Source organism: Medicago truncatula, chromosome 3, assembly GCF_003473485.1.
Source record: "Medicago truncatula cultivar Jemalong A17 chromosome 3, MtrunA17r5.0-ANR, whole genome shotgun sequence".
Taxonomy (NCBI): domain Eukaryota; kingdom Viridiplantae; phylum Streptophyta; class Magnoliopsida; order Fabales; family Fabaceae; genus Medicago; species Medicago truncatula.
The window spans coordinates 57872397-57894767 of record NC_053044.1 but is presented as its reverse complement, the minus strand read 5'-3'; the positions used below and the strand labels follow the sequence as shown (position 1 = coordinate 57894767).

At 34.3% G+C, this 22371-nt stretch overlaps 3 protein-coding genes across 3 annotated transcripts; all 3 read right to left on the bottom strand.

Annotated features, from left to right (window-relative positions):
* Positions 1-201: 201 nt before the first annotated feature.
* On the bottom strand, positions 202-9535 carry LOC11417243 (coatomer subunit gamma). The gene is made up of 18 exons (XM_003603861.4): positions 9378-9535; positions 8786-8883; positions 8623-8673; positions 8432-8545; positions 8118-8318; positions 7927-8028; positions 5998-6105; positions 5688-5921; positions 5221-5471; positions 4938-5109; positions 4684-4839; positions 4517-4567; positions 4067-4207; positions 3799-3996; positions 3567-3698; positions 3310-3483; positions 2969-3208; positions 202-744 (listed from the first exon to the last, which is right to left on the bottom strand). Exons 1-18 carry the CDS (start codon positions 9421-9423, stop codon positions 550-552), a joined length of 2664 nt encoding a protein of 887 aa, XP_003603909.1. The 5' UTR covers positions 9424-9535; the 3' UTR covers positions 202-549.
* A 3150-nt stretch (positions 9536-12685) lies between these two features.
* On the bottom strand, positions 12686-13168 carry LOC11417242 (uncharacterized). The gene has a single exon (XM_003603860.1). It carries the CDS (start codon positions 13166-13168, stop codon positions 12686-12688), a length of 483 nt encoding a protein of 160 aa, XP_003603908.1.
* Positions 13169-17080: 3912 nt separating this feature from the next.
* Positions 17081-20457, bottom strand: LOC11428117 (proline-rich receptor-like protein kinase PERK7). Its single transcript, XM_024777669.2, has 8 exons — positions 20007-20457; positions 18795-19334; positions 18622-18708; positions 18349-18419; positions 18198-18274; positions 17942-18092; positions 17664-17825; positions 17081-17535 (listed from the first exon to the last, which is right to left on the bottom strand). Exons 2-8 carry the CDS (start codon positions 19318-19320, stop codon positions 17233-17235), a joined length of 1377 nt encoding a protein of 458 aa, XP_024633437.1. The 5' UTR covers positions 19321-19334; positions 20007-20457; the 3' UTR covers positions 17081-17232.
* Between the last annotated feature and the right edge of the window lie 1914 nt (positions 20458-22371).

Here is a 22371-nt window from a genome sequence, read left to right as displayed (position 1 = left end):
AATAGATTCTCTCATTTTCACATGAAAGAGTAATGTGTAATATCTCACCATTCACACTCATCTCATGTAAATTTCTCATGTGTTTCCCACTCCTTTTGAACAATGAGATATAACACTTTACCTTCTCATGTGAAAATTACACATGAGGATCCATTTCCCCTCGTGATATATAGAATAGCGTAAATTTTAAGATGCTGGGGGTAAGAAACTTGTCTTTAATACTAGATAAACAATTGCTGTTTGAAAAAATATCTAATTCAATGATGACACAAACATTGGTCAAGGAAAATCCTCAAAATTCATATTACATTAACTACAAGAAAAATGAAGTATAATCATGAGGATGTGTACTCCAATAGTTATAGGCCCAACACTTCCAGTATTGTTGCTAGTCTACCAAGAATGCAGTAAGGGACAAACAAATGCGTACTGATCCCAACCGAATAGTTTTGTAATTCTTTACACACGTCTATCTATGTGCCTGATTAAATCCAATCTCATTAACAAAAAGAGGGGCCATCTTGAATCAAAATTTATCTACCTGATAGATTATCCGCTAGCCACAATCTCATGAATGGCATCACTGACAGTTTCATCCTCGGATCTGACAGTCAATTTCATTGCAACATCCTTTGGACCATCAAGTCCAAAAGACAACCGCACAAGCACCTTTATATTTCCTATGAATACACCTGACAACAAACATGTGTGTGATCTTGAATTGGGTGGAACAACCTCGGTACCCTGCACAACCCACAATGTTGGAAAAGATATCACCATCCATAACAGTGAATAACACACATCTTTTAATTAAAAGATATCACCATCCATAGCAGGGAATAACTGAAAGCAGACATCAATAATATTTTAGAGTGGGGAGAGAAATGGAGGGCGTCAAAACTTATATTGTCTCCTCTACTCTTGACTTCGTCTCCTCTCCAATGTTGGAGAGATCTAGATAGGAAAGAAAATGGGTTTGAATTTTGAAATATATTTTAATTGTATTGGACTAAAATGTTGTTTAGAAAGAAATCCAAAACTTGTGCTCCATTACACAATTTCCTACCGTAGTTGTAGGCGCCTCTACTTGCATCTTCACAAATCACAAGAACCATTCTTTATCTTCACTAACAGCTTAAGTGACATCACAATTCATAGTATACAAAACAAATTTGTAACAGTGACTGCCAATAAACTATGCTTTTCTTACACTTTCCTTGTTGCTGATATTTTTATTTACTCTTATGATGTTATTTTAGTCCCATATATTTTATTGGCTTGCATCTTATCTTTGCCTTGGTTTTCTTTTCTGAGATGTTCATTTTGTCACTAGGATTGTTCTGGAAACATGCAACTAATCCTAAATACTGCACTCATTTACCTAACTGGTTGCAGAATGTAAAGGCTGGGGGAGAGTATAAAACTTTGGTTTCAAAATCCAGAATGGATTGATGGGGAATTGCTTCAACTTAATGGCAAGTTAGATTAGTTGTCAGTGAGTTACATCATTTTTCCAAAGATTATTGGTCTCAAATAAACAGACTATTTTTGGTAGAATTTCTACTCATGTTTTTCTGTTTTGCTAAGTTGTGCCTGAGCAAACTTCTTTGGTGCTATTCAACCATATGAAATTACCCGAGTAAGCCACAATAAGAGTATTATTATTATGTTACCTTTTTTATTAAAAATAATTATACCCAACATGCAGGCACTAGTAATATTTCTAGCCTCCTACTTCAAAAAACAAATAAAAAAATCTAGCCTCCTATTCCTTTCTTGCGTTCATTTTATTGTAGTTTATCATATTGTGTATGTGAGTTTTGCTGACTGATGTATTTGTCAAGAAGGCAACAAGATCAACACATCCAAACAACTAATGTGTAACGAATACAACAAGTTGACACTCACCATCTTTTAAACTTGCTGACTTGCTCAATACAAATAGAATAAGACGATCACAGTTATGTAGGCCGGCAACATGATTTTAATGTTTTGTACTCAGGGCCGGCTCAAGGGCCAAGCTAGGGTTTTAGACTGCAAACTTACGGGATAAAAAAAGGCCTCAAGAAAATTCATTTTAATTATACAGTGTTGCAAATTAGTTGTACATGTTTCTCCAGCTCAGTTGGTTAGGGTGAGTGCCTCACACGCCTTGACTTAGGATCAAATCTTTAACTCAGCAAAATTTAATTTTTTTATTTTTTTTATAAACCTTGTGTTTATTTGTTATTTTAAAAGGCCTCACTATAAAATCTGCTTTAGACCTCTAAAGATGTTTGGTCGGTCCTGTCAGTATTTATCTGTATACTTATAAAGTACAGCACTATAATCTTTTTATTTTGCAAGCTGCTATATCATTCAATTTGCTTGTTGCTTCTGATATATGAGAATGATCAATAAGAACAGCTGCCAGAGGCTCTTGGTATTACACTGGTAGAACAGGGCATTTAGAAATATATACCATTATATAAAGGTAGAGTTATTTTCCCTCCCCTGACAAACCAAACAAAGAGAGGGTTATTTCCCCTTCCCCTCTTTTGAACTAAACACTGCCAAAATCTTTATATCAACCAACTTAACTAGCCTATTAATATTTTCTTATATTAAAGCTAAAATTGTGTTTGAGAAAACCCACTTTGGGTGTATGTTCTCATCTAAATCCTTCATAGAAAACTAGTATGTGATACTAACGTGGAATGTAATGTCTTATTAGTCTTTTAGAAGCTTATACCAAGCAGAACTGTCCAACCACAGTAACTATGCCACAGTAAAAATTGCATGATCGCTTTGACATGTTCGTAATTAGTTTAATAAAATATGGTTTATAATGGTGAGGGCATTGGGTAATCAACAAGAGGTCATAGATTCAAAACTCCTTGCAACCATTTTACACAAACACAGACATAAATGCTAAATAAAATGGTCTCAACGAAAAGTTCAAAAGAAACAGGTAACACCACTGGCTTACCTCACAGGGCTGCAAGCCAAGAAGGTTGATGACAGTATTTACAGCTTCGGCCAAGCTCTCCCTTGGGCCAAGACCATACTCATCCACTCGCTCAAAATCAGGGCCCATGCTTTCCCATGCATTCCTGAAATTAGATACCCCCACTTTCAACGTGTAATCTGCTGAAACAATTTCCAGATCCTCTAGCTGGTATTCATCTTCAACACCATCATCTTCAGCCTCACCAGTGGTCGGGTCAACCTGAAAATCCAATTTATGCAGAGATTTCACACTCGAAATATACACTTAATCATTATACATATCAAATAATAAAAATCCCATAAATAGAGGGGGACGAGTACCTCTCGAACAATAAATTTCAGAACGTTAGAAAATTTCCCAAGCGTTGGCACTCCCTCAGGCTTCTCAAATGCCACAAAAATCTGTCCAGGTGAATCATATGGAAGAGACTTGAGAGGCTTGGAGAACGCCTCTGAAAACTCATCTGCTTCTGAATTATCCACAATTACGATAACCTGTACAAGGATATATATAATTACAAACAAGACCTGAATTTGGATTGTTTTATGAAATTTGAAGTATCTATTTTAGTCATTACATGTTCTAATAATTGCTCTGGTATCGTGTTTGTGCAGTTGTACTGGAACACAACATGCCTATCAAAAATGTGTTTAACGACATTAACTGCATATTCTGTCTCAGCTTCAGTAAGCTCCACAGGTGCTGAGGACTGGTAACAAAATTTAATATCAGAATACATATATTGTATTAGCCATTGAAGGAACAAAAAACAAATATAGATTTGTGAAATAACATTCAAGTGTATGAACCTTAAAAAGGTTCCCAAAGTTTGCAAACTCTGGAATGGAGGAAAGCGCTCTCTGATATGCATCAGCTGTTGATGGGGGACCACTTGGAGGAGCACCCAAACCAGTTGGCTTTTTACCAGAGGCTTTCTTCTCTGCAAGTGGTTGGGATTTGACTTCCTTGGGCACAGAATCAATGTCAAAAGCCTCTTCTGAAGGCTCCTGTAATCATATCAAACACATGAGATATTGTACTATACTTACGGAATGCAACAAAAGCACCAAGACTTACATAATTTTTCAAACCAGTCTCCAGATTGACAAGTGGGATATCAAATGGCCCAAACAGGAAGTCCTTTACAGCTTTATCAGTCTCAACAACAGAACCATCACCTCCAAGTGTGTTTAGATAAAGGGTTGCTCTATCACGCACCTGCAAATAAATCAAAATAGCATACAATAAAAAAAGCAATTGACAACTTCACACACATCCAAAAATAGAAAATCCTCTTCTTTCGGCGGAGAGTGAGGAGGGTGATGTCATCCATATTTTTAAAATTTTAAATAGTTATTAGTTTTTCAGACAAACGTGTATATACTGTATTATAGAAAGATTTAAAGTAAACAATTCAAAATTACAAGTTACTCGCATATATAAGCAACAGATTCTAAATATGACTTGCAAAACACATACACAATAGTGCATCTCAAAAAATGCATCATAAAGGACACAGATATTCACCTCATCGTCACTGTCAAAAAGACATCGCCTTAGCAAAACAAATATGCGCGGCTGAAACAGAGAAGATGAGATTTTAAATTAAGTTAGCACCAAATATTCCCCAAAAGCATTATAAAACTACTGGAGAAAATCACTAAGAATGAAATAATAAACAAAAGAAAGTAAACCTTTAATTCATCAACTGCAGCACCAAACTTTGCCAGTGTGCTCACAGCACCGGCCCTAACTGTTGCATTCTCAAGATGTACTCGATTGTAAATGAAACGAATATATTTGCTGGGGTCTGATGTTTTTGGCCCTTCAATTCCCAGGAAGTGTAGTATCTATGGTTCAAGGGGAACAACTTGGTTAACAACAAAAAGTACAATTCCAGATTAAAAATGAACAAACTGTGAATCATGAAAGTACGCAAAAGAAATACCTGCGTAGACAGATAAGTGAACTCGCAATCTTCAATGAACTCACAGAGATGAAGCAACCCTGTCTCCTTTGCATCAGGGATTTCTCTAATGAGAATCACAATTGAATCTACAATTGCCTTCTTGTATTCAAAACCACCTTCTTCCCTGAGAATGTTACTCAGGAAATTCATCCTGAAAATAATAGCAGATTATAAACAAATAATTCATACCACTCGTTAAGGAAAAAAGATTATGCAAGATATAGAATTTGGGGAGACGAAGACCGTAGTACAGCACACATACAGAGATCTATATTTTAATGGGAACTTCTGGCACAATGATCTTATTGCTTCAACAACAACAATTTTGAACTCATCAGCAATATCAGACATGAAATTTGTAATCTGTTTCATAAGACGATCCACACTTGATTCATTTCCTGTCTTCAAAAGTGTAGTGATAGCAAGTGTGGCAATGCTTCTGTTCTGGTCAGAGATTAAACTTTCCATATCAATGTTGCAGTTAGTGACTGATGTTGGATGTATCATTGCCACCTGCAAAATTTTAAAGCTGCACTCAATTAAAATAATAAAGCTCAAGTTTAGCCAAGGCAGATATTATGAGAATATTTAGGAACCTGAAAATCTTGATTTTATATCAACTCATCCAAAGCATAGAAAGAAAAAACAAAATACTTATTCAATGGGGATGATGCTTGAGAAGCCTGTTAAAAATCACTTCTAAAATTTGAGTAATTGACGAAGGCTTACCTTGTTCAAGGTGCGAACAGCAGCAAATCTTAAAACTGGCTTAGAAGAGCTTAAGAATAGCTGAAGAACAGTAATTGCTGGATTTAATTCTCGGCTTGTTACACCATTGAGCTCCGTAATAGCTCTCGCAGCTTCAAAAATCACCATTTCTGACTTGTGACGTAGGCAACTCTCAAGAAAATCATAGAAGGGGCGGTCCCCTGACTGTGTATTATTTCCTGACTCACAGATAACCTACAAATATAATAGAAGATAAAGATTAAGCAAATAAATATTATTCCAACAAGATTCACGTGAAAGAAAAACATACCTGACTTGTGTAACGAATCAACAGGCACTGGGCTAAAGGTGAGCGAACAGCCCCCCTTGTCAAGCTGCTAACAAGCTTGCTAACAGCTAGCCGATCATTCTGTCGTATCTGCAATGTTGAAATCATCAAATACCACAAACCCTTTTTAGAAATTTTTACTAATTTTCTGTGTGATAAAAAAGAAAAGAAAAAAGAAGGCCTTTGAGAAGGCACAATCGTGCATTTTGCGGTATAACATTTAGAGAAGTATTACGTTATATAAATTAGTTAAATAGAATTTTTTTCATCATGGTTCAGCTCACGCCAGAATTCAACAAGATAATTTACATAAGACATGCAAAGATCTTGATGATGCCAAAATTTACAGCAATGATAATCAATGTAGGTCCTAGGTGAGATAAAAACTTCGCCATTTCAACAGCAATATAGATATCAACTCTCTGCCTTGAAAGGAACCACTTATAAATTACTGGAGTTGAAAATAAAAACACAACAACCAAGCCTTATCCGACTAGGCGGGATCGGCTACATAGATCAAACGGTGTTATAATGTTTTATCATAAGCCATGTCTATATCCAAACCATTAACCTCTAAATCTTTCTTAACAGTTTCTTCTATAGTTTTTCTAGCCTTCCTCTAAATCTAACAAATAGGCTCCCCTCCATTCGATCTACTCTCCTTCCTATGGAATCGATAGGTCTCCTCCACACATGCTCAAACCACTTAAATTGAGATTCAACCATCTTTTCTACAATGGGTGCTACCTCAACTCTCTCTCTCTAATGCTATTGTCATTGCGTTAAGAGTGTGTGAGACCTTGAATACAAGAGAAAAGAGTATACAAAATTACGCAAAATTCTCTATGCTTGCAAGTCTAAGAAGTCAGGTGTCTCCCATAGTCCATTGATTGTGGGGCATTTGTGGCCGAGTGGATGGAGAGATAGTAAACTGCCATAAAAGGCAGCATGATACAATAGACCATACTCCCTCCATCCCAATTTATAAGCAAAAAAAAAAAAACATTTCACACTTATTAAGAAAACCAACCGATTCTTATTAATATTCTATAATTTGCCAAAAATATAACTAGGTTTCCTACACTACCCTTTTAAGATATTTAATGTAAACAAATTGAAGCATAATTATACCTCTACGGTTTAATTCCATAGAAGCATATATATGTAGTGTTCATTATAATATGCATTGGTAATGGATGAATAATTAATGTAGAGGCCAATAAAATATATTTAACATTAGGCATGTTCTTGGAACTAAATAAACATATGGATGATTCATTGACAATGTATAAACATGATGAAAATTTTAATAAATAGCATGGGGGTATTTTTGGAACAATAGAATTAAGCACGTCAAAAGCGGGTCTCTTTTGCTTATAATTTGGGACAAAAAAGTGTTTTTTCCTTCTAAATTGGGACGGAGGGAGTACGATACATAAAAAGGGCAACCCGGTGCACTAAAGCTCCCGCATACGCAGGGTCCGGGAAGGGGTCCCACCATTTGGTGTATTGTACGCAGCCTTACCTTGTTTTTTTACACAAGAGGCTGTTTCCAGGAGGGAGTACGATACATAGAAAGAAAAAAAATAAAAACTTCTACAGATGAATTTCAAGAAGTTTTGACTTCTCTTGTTTTACTCAATTTCAGCATCCAATTAAACTCAAATAGAAACCAAGCACCTCTTAAAGAAATGTACTTCAATGCAAAAGTTTCAAGATGTAATAATAGAATCCTGATTAACTCGTGCTGAACATTCATCATTCATGATATTTAGCTATGATAAGACAAGTACAGTGATCATTCAACAAAGTGTAGTTGAAACTTGAAATACCGATATAAGCCAGCAAGCGAACTATAATTCACTGAATTATCTAGAAACACAAAGTAACCAAACCAATCTTGCAGCATACCTGGTGCAGCAAACCCAGTGCATGAAACTGTACAAAAGCTGCTCTTGATTGAACAGATTCCTGAACCTCGTTGCTCCACCTTTTTACAATTTCAGGATTTGTCTGTAAAGAGGGAGTACAAAATAAGCATGTCGCATACATGGGATGTACAAAATATACTGTACAGAATTACAAATAGAACTCCGTATTACCTGTAGTAGATGAATGCCACTGACTAAGGCAGCACTTGCAACAATTGGATTCTTATCTACAATTGCTTGTTTCAAATACCGCTCAATTTGTGCGAGGAGAGTTCCATCTGTGATACGACACAGCACTCGAATGGCATTTGCTCTATACATATCAATCTTGCTATTCATGTCCTTCATAAGAGAGCTTGTGACAATAATAACCTTTACAAGATCAAAGAAATAGAACAGTCATAATCTAAGTTTGTAACACACAGATCAAATACTAATACCATACAAATCTAAAAAACTAGAAATTTTGCATAAGGACAAGTCACCTCGTCCGCAGAGGGAGAGATCTCCTTTATCATCAGATACACCATTCTCCTTAATCCCATATCTTTAGACTGGAAAAGCTTAGTGACAGCAAAGAAAACTTCTGTGGCTTCGGTCTAGCAATAACAATTAACAGATTAATACTTAATAGCGACTCATAATTTCAAACCACAAATAAGCACGAAGATTTAACCTTTGTAAATGTCTCTCCCTGATTCAGTAGGTATAGCAGCTTTGTAATAACCTAGAAATTAGAGATGGCAAAACATACAAAGCATCAAAATTCAAATTCTGGATAATAATTTACATAAACAATAAGACTTGAACATCAAAATCCTTTAGTTGAAGATAAAAACCTGTGAGCATCTCCTAGCATCTAATTGTGGATCATTAAAAACCCTTGCTTCCTGAAGAACCGCCCCCTTTTCAATTCCCATGAAAGGGGAGTACTCAGCTGTTCACTCAACAACCAAAATCACAATTAGCAACAATTACAATCTATTCGCAATCGCGACAAAGCTAAAAGATCTATGCACTATCAACTCGTCACTAGAAAAAAAACCGTTCATTCAATGATCTGCATTGCGAATTATGTAACAAAATCAATAATGAATCAAAATCAATTTTCACAACACTAAATTCACAATTAGCAACAATAGCAATCGTGACAGAGCCTATGAAGCACAAACACGGACTCCGACACACACCTTGGATCAGATACACTATCAACTCACCACTGAAAAAACTGATTCATTCAATAATCTACATTGCAAATTATGTAGCAAATCCAATAACGAATCGAAATCAATTGAATGATATTGATAATGACGATATAACTACTACAGAAACGAGAATTGGAAACGAAACATGGATCTGGAAATCGAGAAAAAAGTTAATGAATGAGCGAGAAGATGATAGAAAACAGATCGAATTGAGAAAGAGAAAAACCTTCATCGTCGCGATCATCGTCTTTCTTCACGAGTGGTTGAGCCATCACGGTAGCTGAATATCAAGGATCTGTTAATGAATGAATGCACAACTCACTCGGGTTTATATATATCAGTGCTTCCAGATAATAACAAGAAGAAGAAGAAGAAGGTCTTTCTTTTCTTTCAACTAACTTGTATTCCAGGACGTAGATCGGGTGGGTCGTGGGTATGGGTAAAACTACTCAACAAAACTTGCTTAATTCTTATGGGTTAAACATATTGGTGAAATTTTTATTTACCCTATCAACTTTTAATTATTTTTATTAAGAGAAACAATTATTTTAGTCCGTGAATATGCACCTCGATGTCATAATGGTTCGGGATCAAATACAAAGCATGCTCTGAATGTGTACCTCCATTATCCATTTTAATTTTTCACGTTAAATGCTAAGTTGTCAATTGTTTCGGCTAACAAGGATGTATGAAGTGGCTCTAGGGACCAAAGTGACAGAAACCAATTTGAAAATAACATTTTCAATCCTAATCCATCCATCTCAATTCCAAATCTATAATCACTCTCCTTCCTCCTCATTTCATCTAATATTTCATTGAATACCAAAATCAAATCACATGATGATGGATAACAGATATGCATATATGCAGAAAATTGTTCAAATATGCATATATGTAGAATTTAAACAGATGACGGTGGATAACGGTGTATAAATATATTCAGGCCATGAGTTCATCGTCACATGTAAGGTTTGCACACAGTTCACATATAACGTTGCACACAAAACATGTTCACGTAGATGAAACATATAAAGTTCACATATAACACCGCCACACGCATTGTACAAAATTCAAACAGAAATTTCATATCCTTGTCAAGGACTAAAGTTGGGATTTTAAGACGGAATGAGGAGGAAAAAGGAGAATGATTACATAAATTTCAAATTGGTTTCTGTCACGTTGGTCTCTGAGCCACATCATACATCCTTGTCAGCTGAAACAATTGTCAGCTCAACGTTTAACAAACTTTTAACATCAAGGACTAAAGTGGCTAATTGAGATACACTACCAGAGACTATTTTGTATTTTTTTTCGAGTAAGGGGCCATTGTGACAATGAGGTGCACAATCAGGAACTAAAATGACTATTTTCCCCTTTTTTAACCTTTGAAACATCTGATTAAGTCACATGTTTTAGACTATAAAATGCTAGTTTAGTATACGTCATTTACTCGCGAGTTTATAACTTATTTTTAGCGGTTTATAACATTTTTTATAAGTTGATTCACATAGTTTATAACTTAAAAGCTTGCCATTTTTTTCTTTTTATTTTGCCCTGTAATCTTAATTGAAAAAAATAAAATATCTATTAATTTTTTGTATGTTATTTCATATTTATAAGTTAGCTCAACAGATAATTTTATCAAACACTATAAATTCAATTAGCTATTTTGTCTGCTATCAGTTATGACCTAATTCATAAATCATTTGTTATATGTTCATCTACTATAAGCTAGTTTTTCAGCTATTTGTTATTTTTTACCAAACAGAGTCTAAATACGAAATGACATAAAAAGATGCGTTTAATTCATGTTTAATTTTTTCAATTAAGATTACATGGGCAAAACTAAGATAAATAATGAGAAGCTATAAGCTACTTGAATTAGCTTTGTAAGCTACTAAAAATAAGATATACTCTCTTAAGAAAGTGACGTTTATCACTTGAGTCTATTTCAATCAAATGAGCTTGTAAGACATCTTATAAGACATAAACTCGAGAACATGTCTTGTCAAACAAACTCTTATAAGCTAGTTTAACCACTAATTTTACTAAATACTATAAATTTAATCATATATGTCTGTTTTTTTTTTTTTTAAAGAAAATCATATAGTTTGTCTGCTATAAAGTAACTTATCAATTATCCATTATAAGTTCATCCGCTGTCAACATAACTTATCAATTATTTGCTATTTTTTTTATCAAATATAGTCTTAATACGAATGAAAATGAAAGTAAACAAACCACCTCAAATATGGGGATGACAAAATTGGGATTTTGTTGACTTCGTTTCCAATTTCAACTTTAAAACTGATCAGCTATCATCTTAAATATAACAAATATGTAGACTCCACTTTTAATTGAACTTTTTTTTTTTTTTATATATTCTATCTTTTCTAAGGGAAAATCATATATTCTCTTCAAGTTCTAATAGTATGTCCAGAATCAAATAACCAATTATACAACAATGTCGTATTACCCTTAAAAAAATCGTATTAATTGGGTAGTAATAGGAGTGTCATCAACTGCCAAACTATGAATGACATGCTTTTGGTTTATAGCAGCATTCTCAAAATTGAAATCATGCTTTTACAAAAAGTTATGTCTTTTGTTTTTTTTTTTTTTTAACGGAGAAACTAACTGTGTTAATGAAAAAGGAATGTTTTTGTTTATTTGATAAGAACTTAAGGGATATTAGTATATATTTTAAAACTAGAGAGGGGTGTCTGTATCATTTAAAGAGACTTCAAGAGAGATAGATGTAATTTTCCCAAGATATAATGATAAGTTATTAATTTCATATTTTATATATAAAAAAAAAGTAATTAATATGTACATCTCTCAGCCAGAAATAAAAATCAATATATTTTGAATGTGTCGTCAAATATATTCCAAAAATAAACTTGAGTACAACCAAAATTCGAACATTGATTTTTCTTATCAAGGAAGTTAGTTCAATCTCTACCATTAGGAACTCAAACTTTTCTTATTATTAAGACTAAAAATCTTCTAAAATTCTCTCGTGAAAAAGTTTGAAGGTAGTGATCTAATAAAGCCGGTATAAGTTCATTCTATGAGCATACAACGAAAATAGTATTCACATTGAAGCTTCTAAGCATAGTTTTTGCAAAACTAGACTCATTGTAATTTTGTCAAACTCACTGTAAATACAAACACACACTCAATGTTTGATCGTGTCAAGTCCGGTCAAAATAAAATTTCATCACATATTTTTCCTTATGTGTATCCTAATCAACGATTCATACAAAAGATAATAAATAAAAGTAAACACAATTTGTACAAACTAGTCAATGAATGGGATTCACTGATCAATGCGGTAACAAAAACATGCTTTCATTAGAATCATTGCTTGTATAGAGGAGATTAAACAAGTACGTATTGTTTTTGGTGAATATAGAGGAGATTATACATTTGCATGTATAAGACAAAGTATGAACGAAATAAGAAAATAAATGGCAACAAACCTTAAGACTAATATAAAATATAATAGATGATATGCATGAAATGAGTCAGTGATCAAGCATCATAATCAAAGGGTCCAGTATCAAAGGGTCTGGGATGATCAAGTTGTTTGCAGAGTCCAAGATAAGTTAAATAAAGAACTCTATTCTTGGCACCTGATTCATGATTCTTGGTGTGTTTGCAGAAATACTTCAGCTGTTTACGCGTGCAGCAGCCAAGCATTTGTCCTAATAACAGAAACAGCCAGTTGATACTCCGTTTCTTGTCAGCAATTACCGGCTTCACACTGTTTTGTTGATTACAGTGCACACAATTAGGCAATGTTGGCTTCATCCAAATGGTTGGCGCCCTGTCATGCATGTCGTTCCTGTTTTCGGTAACAAACTTCAATATTTCAGGAACCTTTTCTCTCAAATGAAAAGACATTTGGAACTTTTCTTTGCATTTCTTGCACGGAACAGCTCCGGTGATATTAACTATTCTATTTTGCAAGAGATATTTGTAGCTGTGAACGGTTGCTCTGCAATCAGCGGCCATACAAAAGGGGCAGGGATGACTACACTTTTTCCATCTCGAGTTACTTCAAAGCCATTCATGATATCTCTGAAGGGATCCATCGATGTGTTGAAAGAATAAGAGGGAGTGAGTTAATAGAGAGAAAAGAAAAAGAAAAGAATGTTCTGATGCGAGTGTGAGTGAGCAATGTGAGGAAATTTAATGGGAAAGAGAATGAAAACAGACTTTGATCTTTAACTTTGAAGTGATCAACTTATTGTATGCATATTATTTAAAGCAATGCTCAAATACAAATATTTATACTTTAAAATATTTTACAAAAAAGATTTCTTCAATGAATTTAATAAAATATGTTACAAAAAGCTTTCTTCATTGAATTATCACTGCCTCCAAAAAAATATATAATTAATATATATTTGCATTATTTTCATGCTTTAAGAACAGTTTTTCTTTAATATTGATGTAGTATCGTACATTATAGAAAATAAAATAATGACTAATTTGCTCATTGGACGACTAAAAGGTTTGTCAAAACTAGATACACTTATGCAAAACTTGTGGACCTGCAATAGATTGTAGTTAATTGGAAACAAATTCCAAATATTATGATGAAGCTTTATATTGAAACAACGTACGTACTGATGGATTATATTGAAGACAAGCAGATAGCACTTGTTTGGTTCTACGAGGATGCAGATCAAGATGTTAGACAAAAAGCCAAGTTAAAGAACTTTTAAATTCTAATTAACAGTCTTCATAACTGCAACTGCTAATTATTTCTACTGATCAATCATTCATAACTGTTTGTTTTTTCTTTTATTTCTTTCGTAACAACTTCATTTGATCTTTTCTCCTCACATTAGTTTTGAGACAAAGCAAGATTCCTTCTAACTTTGGTACATGATTTTGAGGATTTGATTATCTCTTTTTTTCTTTGCTCGCAACATTATTTTGATGTCTTCTCACTATTAAATGTTTCTAGCTAGCGGAAGTTGAATTGTGGTGACAATGGTCCATGAAAGTTAAAGCCTAACAATGCTATATGACATGAAGAAGAAATTACCATAAAGGTAGGATTCTGATTCCGAACTTGTTTTTGTTTATTTATGTTTCATGGAAACTGCAATAAAATGAAATGAAATGCAATGTGTAATTTCTACTCATTCATATTTTCCAAAGAAAAGTTACACATAATTCCTTAATGATCTCTCGGCATTTTACAAGATCATGAAGAAGTATGAAAATGTGACACTTGTACTTAGAACCTGTAAAACTTCAGTTTTTTTTAGTTGCATTCCAAACAAATTCAAAAAAGAATATATATATGGTTCTGCTCAGAAGCAGAAATGCTATTTGTTTAATTCATTTTTTAAATTTGTTTTCTCAAAAAGACTGCATCAAGAGGAGCTTCAACAACATCCATGAGAGTAGTGGACAACTCCTATCTTTGCACTTATGAGGCATGTTTGTCTGAATCACATGTGTTTCATTCACACTGAACTTGTTATGTAGGAGTATTTTTAATTATGGATTTTTTTTTAGAGGTAATTATTAGAACTTGTTTCATATTTATTGTTTTTTCCACCGTTATATTTCATTCAACTTAACTACTCCATTAACTACAATTAATAAAAATATTTTAGTAAATGATATTAATTTTACCATTAAAATCAACACAATTAACCATTTCTTAAAAATTGTGAACATAATTAAAATGTGAAAGCTTATACTACTTTACAAAGTTTGCACCCTAATATTTGTCTTAAAAAAAAGGATTAATTGCACTTTTGGCCCCCTATGTTTTAAGAAGTTGTGATTTTGGCCTCCTAATTAACTAAAATACAAAACAACCCCCTATGTATTGGATCTTTGACAGTTTTGACCCCCTAACTAATTAAAATACAAAACAGCCTCCTATGTATTGGATCTTTGGCAGTTTTGGCCCCCTAAACCAACTTTGACTTGGTCAACGCTGACGTGGCACTTCAAAGCCGCCACGTGCGCATTGTTTTAATTAAAAATAAATAAAAAAAGCCACATATGAATTAAAGAATTAAATAAATTAAAAAAAACAAATAATTAAAAAAAATAAAAAGGAAAGGAAAAAAAGGAAATTGTGTTCCAAAATCTGATTCTAACTCTTCTTCCTCTCATCTCTCTCTAAAGCACTAATTTAAGAACCTGCTCCATTGACAGAAGCATGGAAAAAGTGGAAAAAGGATGAGTAGCTCAATGCAAGCACGATAATGAAATAATGTTCTATTGAACGAAACGAAAGTTTCGTTTTTATCAAAAGAAAATGGAGCATATAACATGCACTTTGACATACATAAAGGGAACAAAACAAGACAGCTATATTAGTTTCATGTTGTCTATACATAACTTGAATAAGAATTACACCTCCATTGTTCCCTAACAATCCAATAGCTTGATATATTTATCATATAAATTCTTTTTTTTCCTCCTTTACTTTGTCGTTTCCTATCTGTATATTTATTATAAACTGCTCAGTTATTTGTTAATTTGCAGTTATAAATGCAATATTATCAGTGTCAGCATGAATAATGCAGGAATATCTGAATAATCTTTAATAGTATGAATATCTATTCTTGAATCAGTTAAAAAGTGTTTTTGAACTCCATGGTGGTGATGAAATAGTGGCAGAAATCTTCAAGATTTTGGAACAAGGGGTTTTGGACAGAGAGAATCAGTGTTTTAGAGAGAGATGAGAGGAAGAAGAGGGAGAATCAGATTTTGGAACACGATTTCCTTCCTTTTTTTTCTTTCTTTTTTATTTTTTTAATTATTTGTTGTTTTTTTTCATTTATTTCATTCTTTAACTTATATGTGACTTTTTTTATTTATTTTTAATTAAAACAATGCACACATGGCGGCTTTGAAGTGTCACGTCAGCGTTGACCGAGTCAAAATTGATCCAGGCGGCCAAAACTGCCAAAGATCTAGTACATAGGAGGCTGTTTTGTATTTTAATTAGTTAGAGGGCAAAAACTGCCAAAGATCCAATACATAGGGGGCTGTTTTGTATTTTAATTAGTTAGGGGGTCAAAATCGCAACTTCTTAAAATATAGGGGGCCAAAAGTGCAATTAAGCCTAAAAAAAAACTAGGGGGCCAACTCATAACACCACTCAAAAATTCTTGTTTAAATCATTGACTAAACGATCCACATTAGCCGGAGTCTCAAATTTTTTAGTTTCACGGTGAGTGAGTGTTGATGCAGAATCCACATCAAAGACCTTTTAATACCTTTTTTTTTTAAAACTCGGTATCTGATCCAAGAATCGACTAATCCAAGGGGACCAATCCCACCGCCCACTTGCGGTGGCCCCGTTTAAAGCCAAAGCAAGCTCTGTATGGACCTTCTAATACCTTATTGCCCCTACTTAGGTTACAAACTTGCGTTACAAAGTTCGGCACTAATAGTAAATGATTGGTAGAAGTAAAAAGGATTCTTAAAAGATCTAACTTGAATCTTTCAAACAAAACAAAAAAACTTGGATGAATTACCAATTCTTAGAATGACAAGTGTTTTGTCTTGGGCAAGTTGGGAAATTCTTATCAAATTGATATTTCAAGCATATCTCATTCTATGGCACGGACACTTACCTTTTTAGTCATTTGTTTGAGAATGACAATGAAAAAATGATCAACTATTTTGGTGTGGTAACGGTTTAAGTAAAAGTTTTTCAAACTAACACGCAATCAATGTTTGATGTTGTCCAAACAAATAAATCTTAATCACATTTTATTCACAATAACTTCAGCACTAATAGTAGCACTTGCAATTGGATGTTCTCTGTTGTAATTTTGAAGGACTTGATTGAACTTTTTTAGTTTTAGCTTTTGCCTCCTTAGAATATTTTTTTTTGTAATGGGAATTACGTATATCCTTATCAATGAATCATACAAAAAGTCACAAAAGAATATAACTCTGTCATGTATTTCTTTCCCTGTGGCACTAATTTTATGCCATGGCCTGAATTAAAATCATATCGCTAGATAATCAGCTGTTACTTTTGCTAGCTATCTAGCTAGTTAACAAATAAAATAGGATCATATCAGGCTTTATTTTTCATGGAATTTTGATCCGCCTCCGGTTCCAGTTACCGTCCTCCTAGTATAATCAACAGAAGATTGATCACTGCTCGAGGCGGAAAGGTTGAGTCCATACTCACTAGTTGCACCGTACTCACTGCTCCCTGTGCTACTTTCCAATGCTAGTTTCCGGAACTTTTTCATGTCAGCACTGTATGTCCCTGCATCATAATCTCCACTTGCGCTACTGTACATAGCACTATGTCCAGGTTTCACTCCATCCTGGTTTATAAGCACTTCTAGTGAAGCATCTCCTTCCAGTACCCGTACAATCTATTCAATTCAAATACATAAATATATTTCATGTTTTTGTTAGCATATAATATAACTAAATATCAACATGTCTTACGTAACAATTAACAAATTAGCTTAGCTATTCAAATTAAAGAATTATGTTATACCTGACTCATTCTTGGACGCCTTCTTCCTGAGTGCCTAACACAAGCAGAAGCACAAGCTACCATACGTGTCATATCTTGTTTCTCATAATTTTCCTCTAAACGTGGATCCACCAATCCAAGATATATTCCATATTCCAGTGCTTTTGAACAAAGTGGTCTAGCCTGCATTTTCATAAACAAAGTATGGTACGTAATTATAGGAATATGACATTATGATAATCTAGTATTGGAAATATTCATAATCAAAATAATGTCGAAATATGAAATGCAATATATACCCAATCAACTAAACTATCTTCCTCGTAATCACTGCCGGCGGTACCGACTGGCCGTCGTCCTGTTATGAGCTCCAAAAGCATAACACCATACGAGAAGACATCAGATTTATCAGTTAGCTTACCACTTGATGCATACTCAGGAGCCATATACCTGAATTGATAGCCATATACAAGTAGGTAGAAATTATTTGGAATTTGCAAAAGATTCATACATAAATAAATGTATATAGTTTGGGTTGAATTATTATTTAATTACCCAAATGTTCCCATCACACGAGTAGAAACATGAGTGTTAGTGTCTTGAGTAAATTTTGCCAATCCAAAATCTGCCACCTAAATGGATAGAATCACTTGATAATTACAATTCTTTAATAACTAAACATATAGTAAATGATCATTATACGTACTTTGGCTTCAAAGTTGTTTTCAATTAGAATGTTTGCACCCTTGATGTCTCGGTGAATGATTCTAGGGTGACCTGCAGGTTATTGTTTGAACAAGTTATTAATGATAATGTTAGTTTTTCGGGCTTAACCCTCTAGTTTTTGGGGGGAAGAGGGTAAATTCTGGTCAATGAATATTCTCGCCATATTCGAATTTGAGTTCTCTCTACGGATTCATCCATAAAAATGTATTTTAGTCATTTGTCAAAATTAGATTACAAGCACATAGTAACTTACAGTCCTCGTGTAAATAAGCAAGTCCTTTGGCGGATCCAACCGCAATTTTAAGCCTTGTGGCCCAATCCATCACAGGTCGACCCTTTCCTGCAAAAAATTAATATTACATACAAGAGTGTCAAATTAAATCCAACAAACAAGTAATATTAATTATAGTTTGAAAGATAGCTTACCATGAAGGTGATAATCAAGGGTCTTGTTGGGAACGAATTCATAAACAAGAAGCTTTTTAGATTCAGAAATGCAATAGCCAACAAGCGAGACAAGATAGCGATGATGTACACGGCTTATAGTATCAACCTCAGCTTGAAATTCTCTGTCACCTTGTCCACCAGTTGATTTAAGGCTCTTCACCGCTATTTCCTTACCATTAGGGAGAATACCTTTATGTACATATCCAAACCCACCTTGACCCAACAAGTTTTGTTTTGAAAACCCACCGGTGGCAGTTGATAACTCTTCATAACTGAATGAGCTCTGGTTGAACCCAAGTGCAACCGTTGGGTGTGGTGGTGGCAATACAGGATCTACTGGGCCAGAGTAACTGGAGTTGGTCAACTCACTGCTACTAACCTGGTGCGGAGGTGTCTTTTTTGAAGGTGTCATTTTTGGAGGTGTTTTTTTTGGAGGTGTTGGAGTCCAACCACCACCTTGAGCTGGTGGAGGAATATTAAGCACATGCTCACCATTGTTGTACATATACTGATTTGCACCTGCATGTTTATAATACTAGTCATTTTCTGTACACTATATATCGGTAGAGTAGAAGCAAGAAATTCCATAAGCAGAGAACACATATGTTTGGTAACAAAGTTATACCAATTGTGCAGTTCCTTTCTATCATCGTCATCTTAAAAGAATAGGATTTAAATTGTACAACTTGTATTTATATATTACGGTTCAGGCTTCAAACCCGCGTCCCTAATCACCCCTCGCAACTTACCTTCGTGTAACTGTGTTGGTTCAAAAAGGCATGTCACTCTCGCTTCGCTTAATTGACTCTCCCACTTATTAGCATTATAACACATACTCAACATATACAACTAGCCTTTTAACAAATGATTTGAACAAATTAGATCCTTTATGACCAGGGATTGATAAATTCAAAGATAACATTTTTTTTTTATATCTTACAGTTTCTACATTTGCAACACCATATTGTAGCTACATAAGATTCAAATTTGGATCCTCTACCGCGTCGACTATGGCACCATGCAAAAGCTTTAGAGGATCCATTTCTGATCAAAAAAATAAGAATAGGCTATGAATCATTAATTAATTAATTAATTAATTAGCTTCCCCCATTAACTATTCTAAACTTCATAACATGCTTATTTGCAAATTCCTATTAAAAAAAGAAATAGGAGATATATAAAAATATATACCGTGTGCTGGAGTAGGGTAGTAATGAATGTGATGAGGTTGTGATCTCTTCTTCCTTCTTGTACATATAACGCAGAGTAGGATAATGACAAGGAGGATTATACAAGCTGCACCTGCAACTGCTATTATACCACCCACGCTCAATTGATTCCCATTGTTATCATTTGTATTGTTGCCGTTGTTCGAGGGTGATGATTTATGATGATGATGTGACGTCGGAGGAGGAGGAGGAGGAGGAGAAAAGACACCCTGGTTTGGAGGCAATGGTGAGTTGTTAGGTGGAGCCTGTGATGACTGTGGTTGTGGTGGTGGTGGTGGTGATTGTGATGGTTGAGATGGGGAAGTGTTAGAAGGTGGAGTCGGAGACGGAGAAGATGGAGGAGGGGAAGATGGTGATGGAGACGATGGAGGAGGTGATTGAGGTGGTGGAGATGATGGTGGTGGTGATGAGGGTGGTGGTGAGAGTGAAGGTGGTGGTGACGAGGGTGGTGGTGAGAGTGATGGTGGTGGTGATGATGATGAATCTGGTGGAGACGAATTTTGAGCGTCTGGTCCTGGAGAAGATTCTTGGGAAATAGAAGACATTGTTATAAAGAATGATCTGAAGAAGTCACACTCAGCTCCCTCAAATATTGACCCCGATCGATCATGTATTCTCAAACCTACCTGTAATAATAAAATATGTTAGTATAACACATGTTCATCTTATTGCATGGATCTAAGTTAGTTATTTTTGAAAGAGAGAGAGAGAGAGAGAGAGATTAAGAAGAAGGGATTAATGAAATTTAATGTTACCTTATAAGGTGAGAGAAAAGGGCAGGAGGAGGAGGAGGATTCTCAAAAGAAAGCGATGACCAAGGTGATGTGCATGGTAATAGATACACCCAGAAGAAAACGTGTTTCTTTTCCAACTCACCTCTCCTACAAGCAACTATTTCTCTATTTTTAACATGCTATATGCTTTTTTCTATCTGTCACTTACTAATTTTATACTGTAGGTAGTTATAAACTCTTTGTTGAGTGCTAAACAAAATTTAATCTTAATCAAAACATTGGTCATCACGTGTGTTGTGCTCTGTCTGTTTGTTATTACAACCAAATATGACTCCTTAGTGTTTGCAAACTGGTTCGAAATGTCTCGCATCATCGATGTATTTTCATGATGGCGCTGAAACTAAAAATGAAATAAAACTAGCCAATTGTTGCTTAGTTAAAAAGGACAAAAAGTGGGGGGAATAAGCCAACTTCATTTCATTTGAGATCTCGTACGGTCCCTCACAAAAAACCAGAGAGCTCTTTTGATCCCTCATAATAATAATAATAAAAATGCAAATTTTCATCTACTTCATTTTTTTAAGCATGAAGACTAAATTTGATATCGTATGGTCCCTCACAAAAAAAAAAAGAGACTTCTTTTGATCCCGTCACAATAAAAAAATGCAAATTTTAATCTTTTGCAACCAAAATAATAATTATAATAAAAAAACACTTTAGTTCTTAATTATTTGCCCATATCTTTTTGTATATACTTTCTCCGATCACATATATAAACAACTATTCATTTTTAAGATTCAATAAATAACATGTGCATCTAGACTACATTATAGTAAAGATACATCAATTATTCAATGAATCTCAAAAAATAACATTTGCCTATAAATATGAGAGATTAAGTTACAATATGGTTTAGTATTTCAAAAATTCAAATTCTTTTCAACTCCCTAGCTGCCCATTTTGCAATTTCATGGGCAAGCCTGTGAGTTGTGACACGTTTTCTCACCGACCTAAGAGAAACCCTATGGTAATTTGCTAGAAATTGATGACAAACCCTAGTTATTCCTTCCCTCTCTCCAAAAAAATAAAAAAAAAAATTCTATAAACACAACTTCAACCTGGTTCTCTTCTATCATAGACAATTAGACATTACTAACTTCCTTGATCCATGTTGCCTCCGCCACCTGAGAATCTTCCCCACTCTTTACGACCTTAGTAGCCACTGCAATGTGTTCCCATCCTTCTGTCGAGAGATGAATCCTAAACCCCAACATGCCATCATCTAGAAGATGAGAATCTACGTTGATTTTTAAGAAGCCCCTCGAGGGAGGACTCCACAACTGAAGCACTTTAGTTCTTAAATATAACCTCCATCAATTTTGTTTTTCTAACATGTAATATATTCATCTTCCGTGTCAATCCACTAAGTCACTATATTGCATATACAGTTATGTGACTGAATTAAGGAAAAATTATGGTCTCTAACGATAATTGAAAAGAGACAATTTAGTCTTTATAGCTAATCTAAATTCATGAACTGTATATTTTTGCTTGAAAACACATGAACCTACAATGAAGCATTAATATTTCATT

Coding starts and splice junctions, on each gene's coding strand:
- LOC11417242 (XM_003603860.1), bottom strand. CDS start 13,168: ATGGCCGCTGATTGCAGAGCAACCGTTCACAGCTACAAATATCTCTTG.
- LOC11428117 (XM_024777669.2), bottom strand. CDS start 19,320: ATGTACAACAATGGTGAGCATGTGCTTAATATTCCTCCACCAGCTCAA. Junction 18,709..18,794: donor CCTTGATTATCACCTTCATG/GTAAGCTATCTT, acceptor AATTTTTTGCAG/GAAAGGGTCGACCTGTGATG. Junction 18,093..18,197: donor CGTGTGATGGGAACATTTGG/GTAATTAAATAA, acceptor CTATCAATTCAG/GTATATGGCTCCTGAGTATG.
- LOC11417243 (XM_003603861.4), bottom strand. CDS start 9,423: ATGGCTCAACCACTCGTGAAGAAAGACGATGATCGCGACGATGAAG. Junction 8,546..8,622: donor AGGGAGAGACATTTACAAAG/GTTAAATCTTCG, acceptor TGTTATTGCTAG/ACCGAAGCCACAGAAGTTTT. Junction 5,110..5,220: donor CCATTAAAATATAGATCTCT/GTATGTGTGCTG, acceptor TATTATTTTCAG/GATGAATTTCCTGAGTAACA.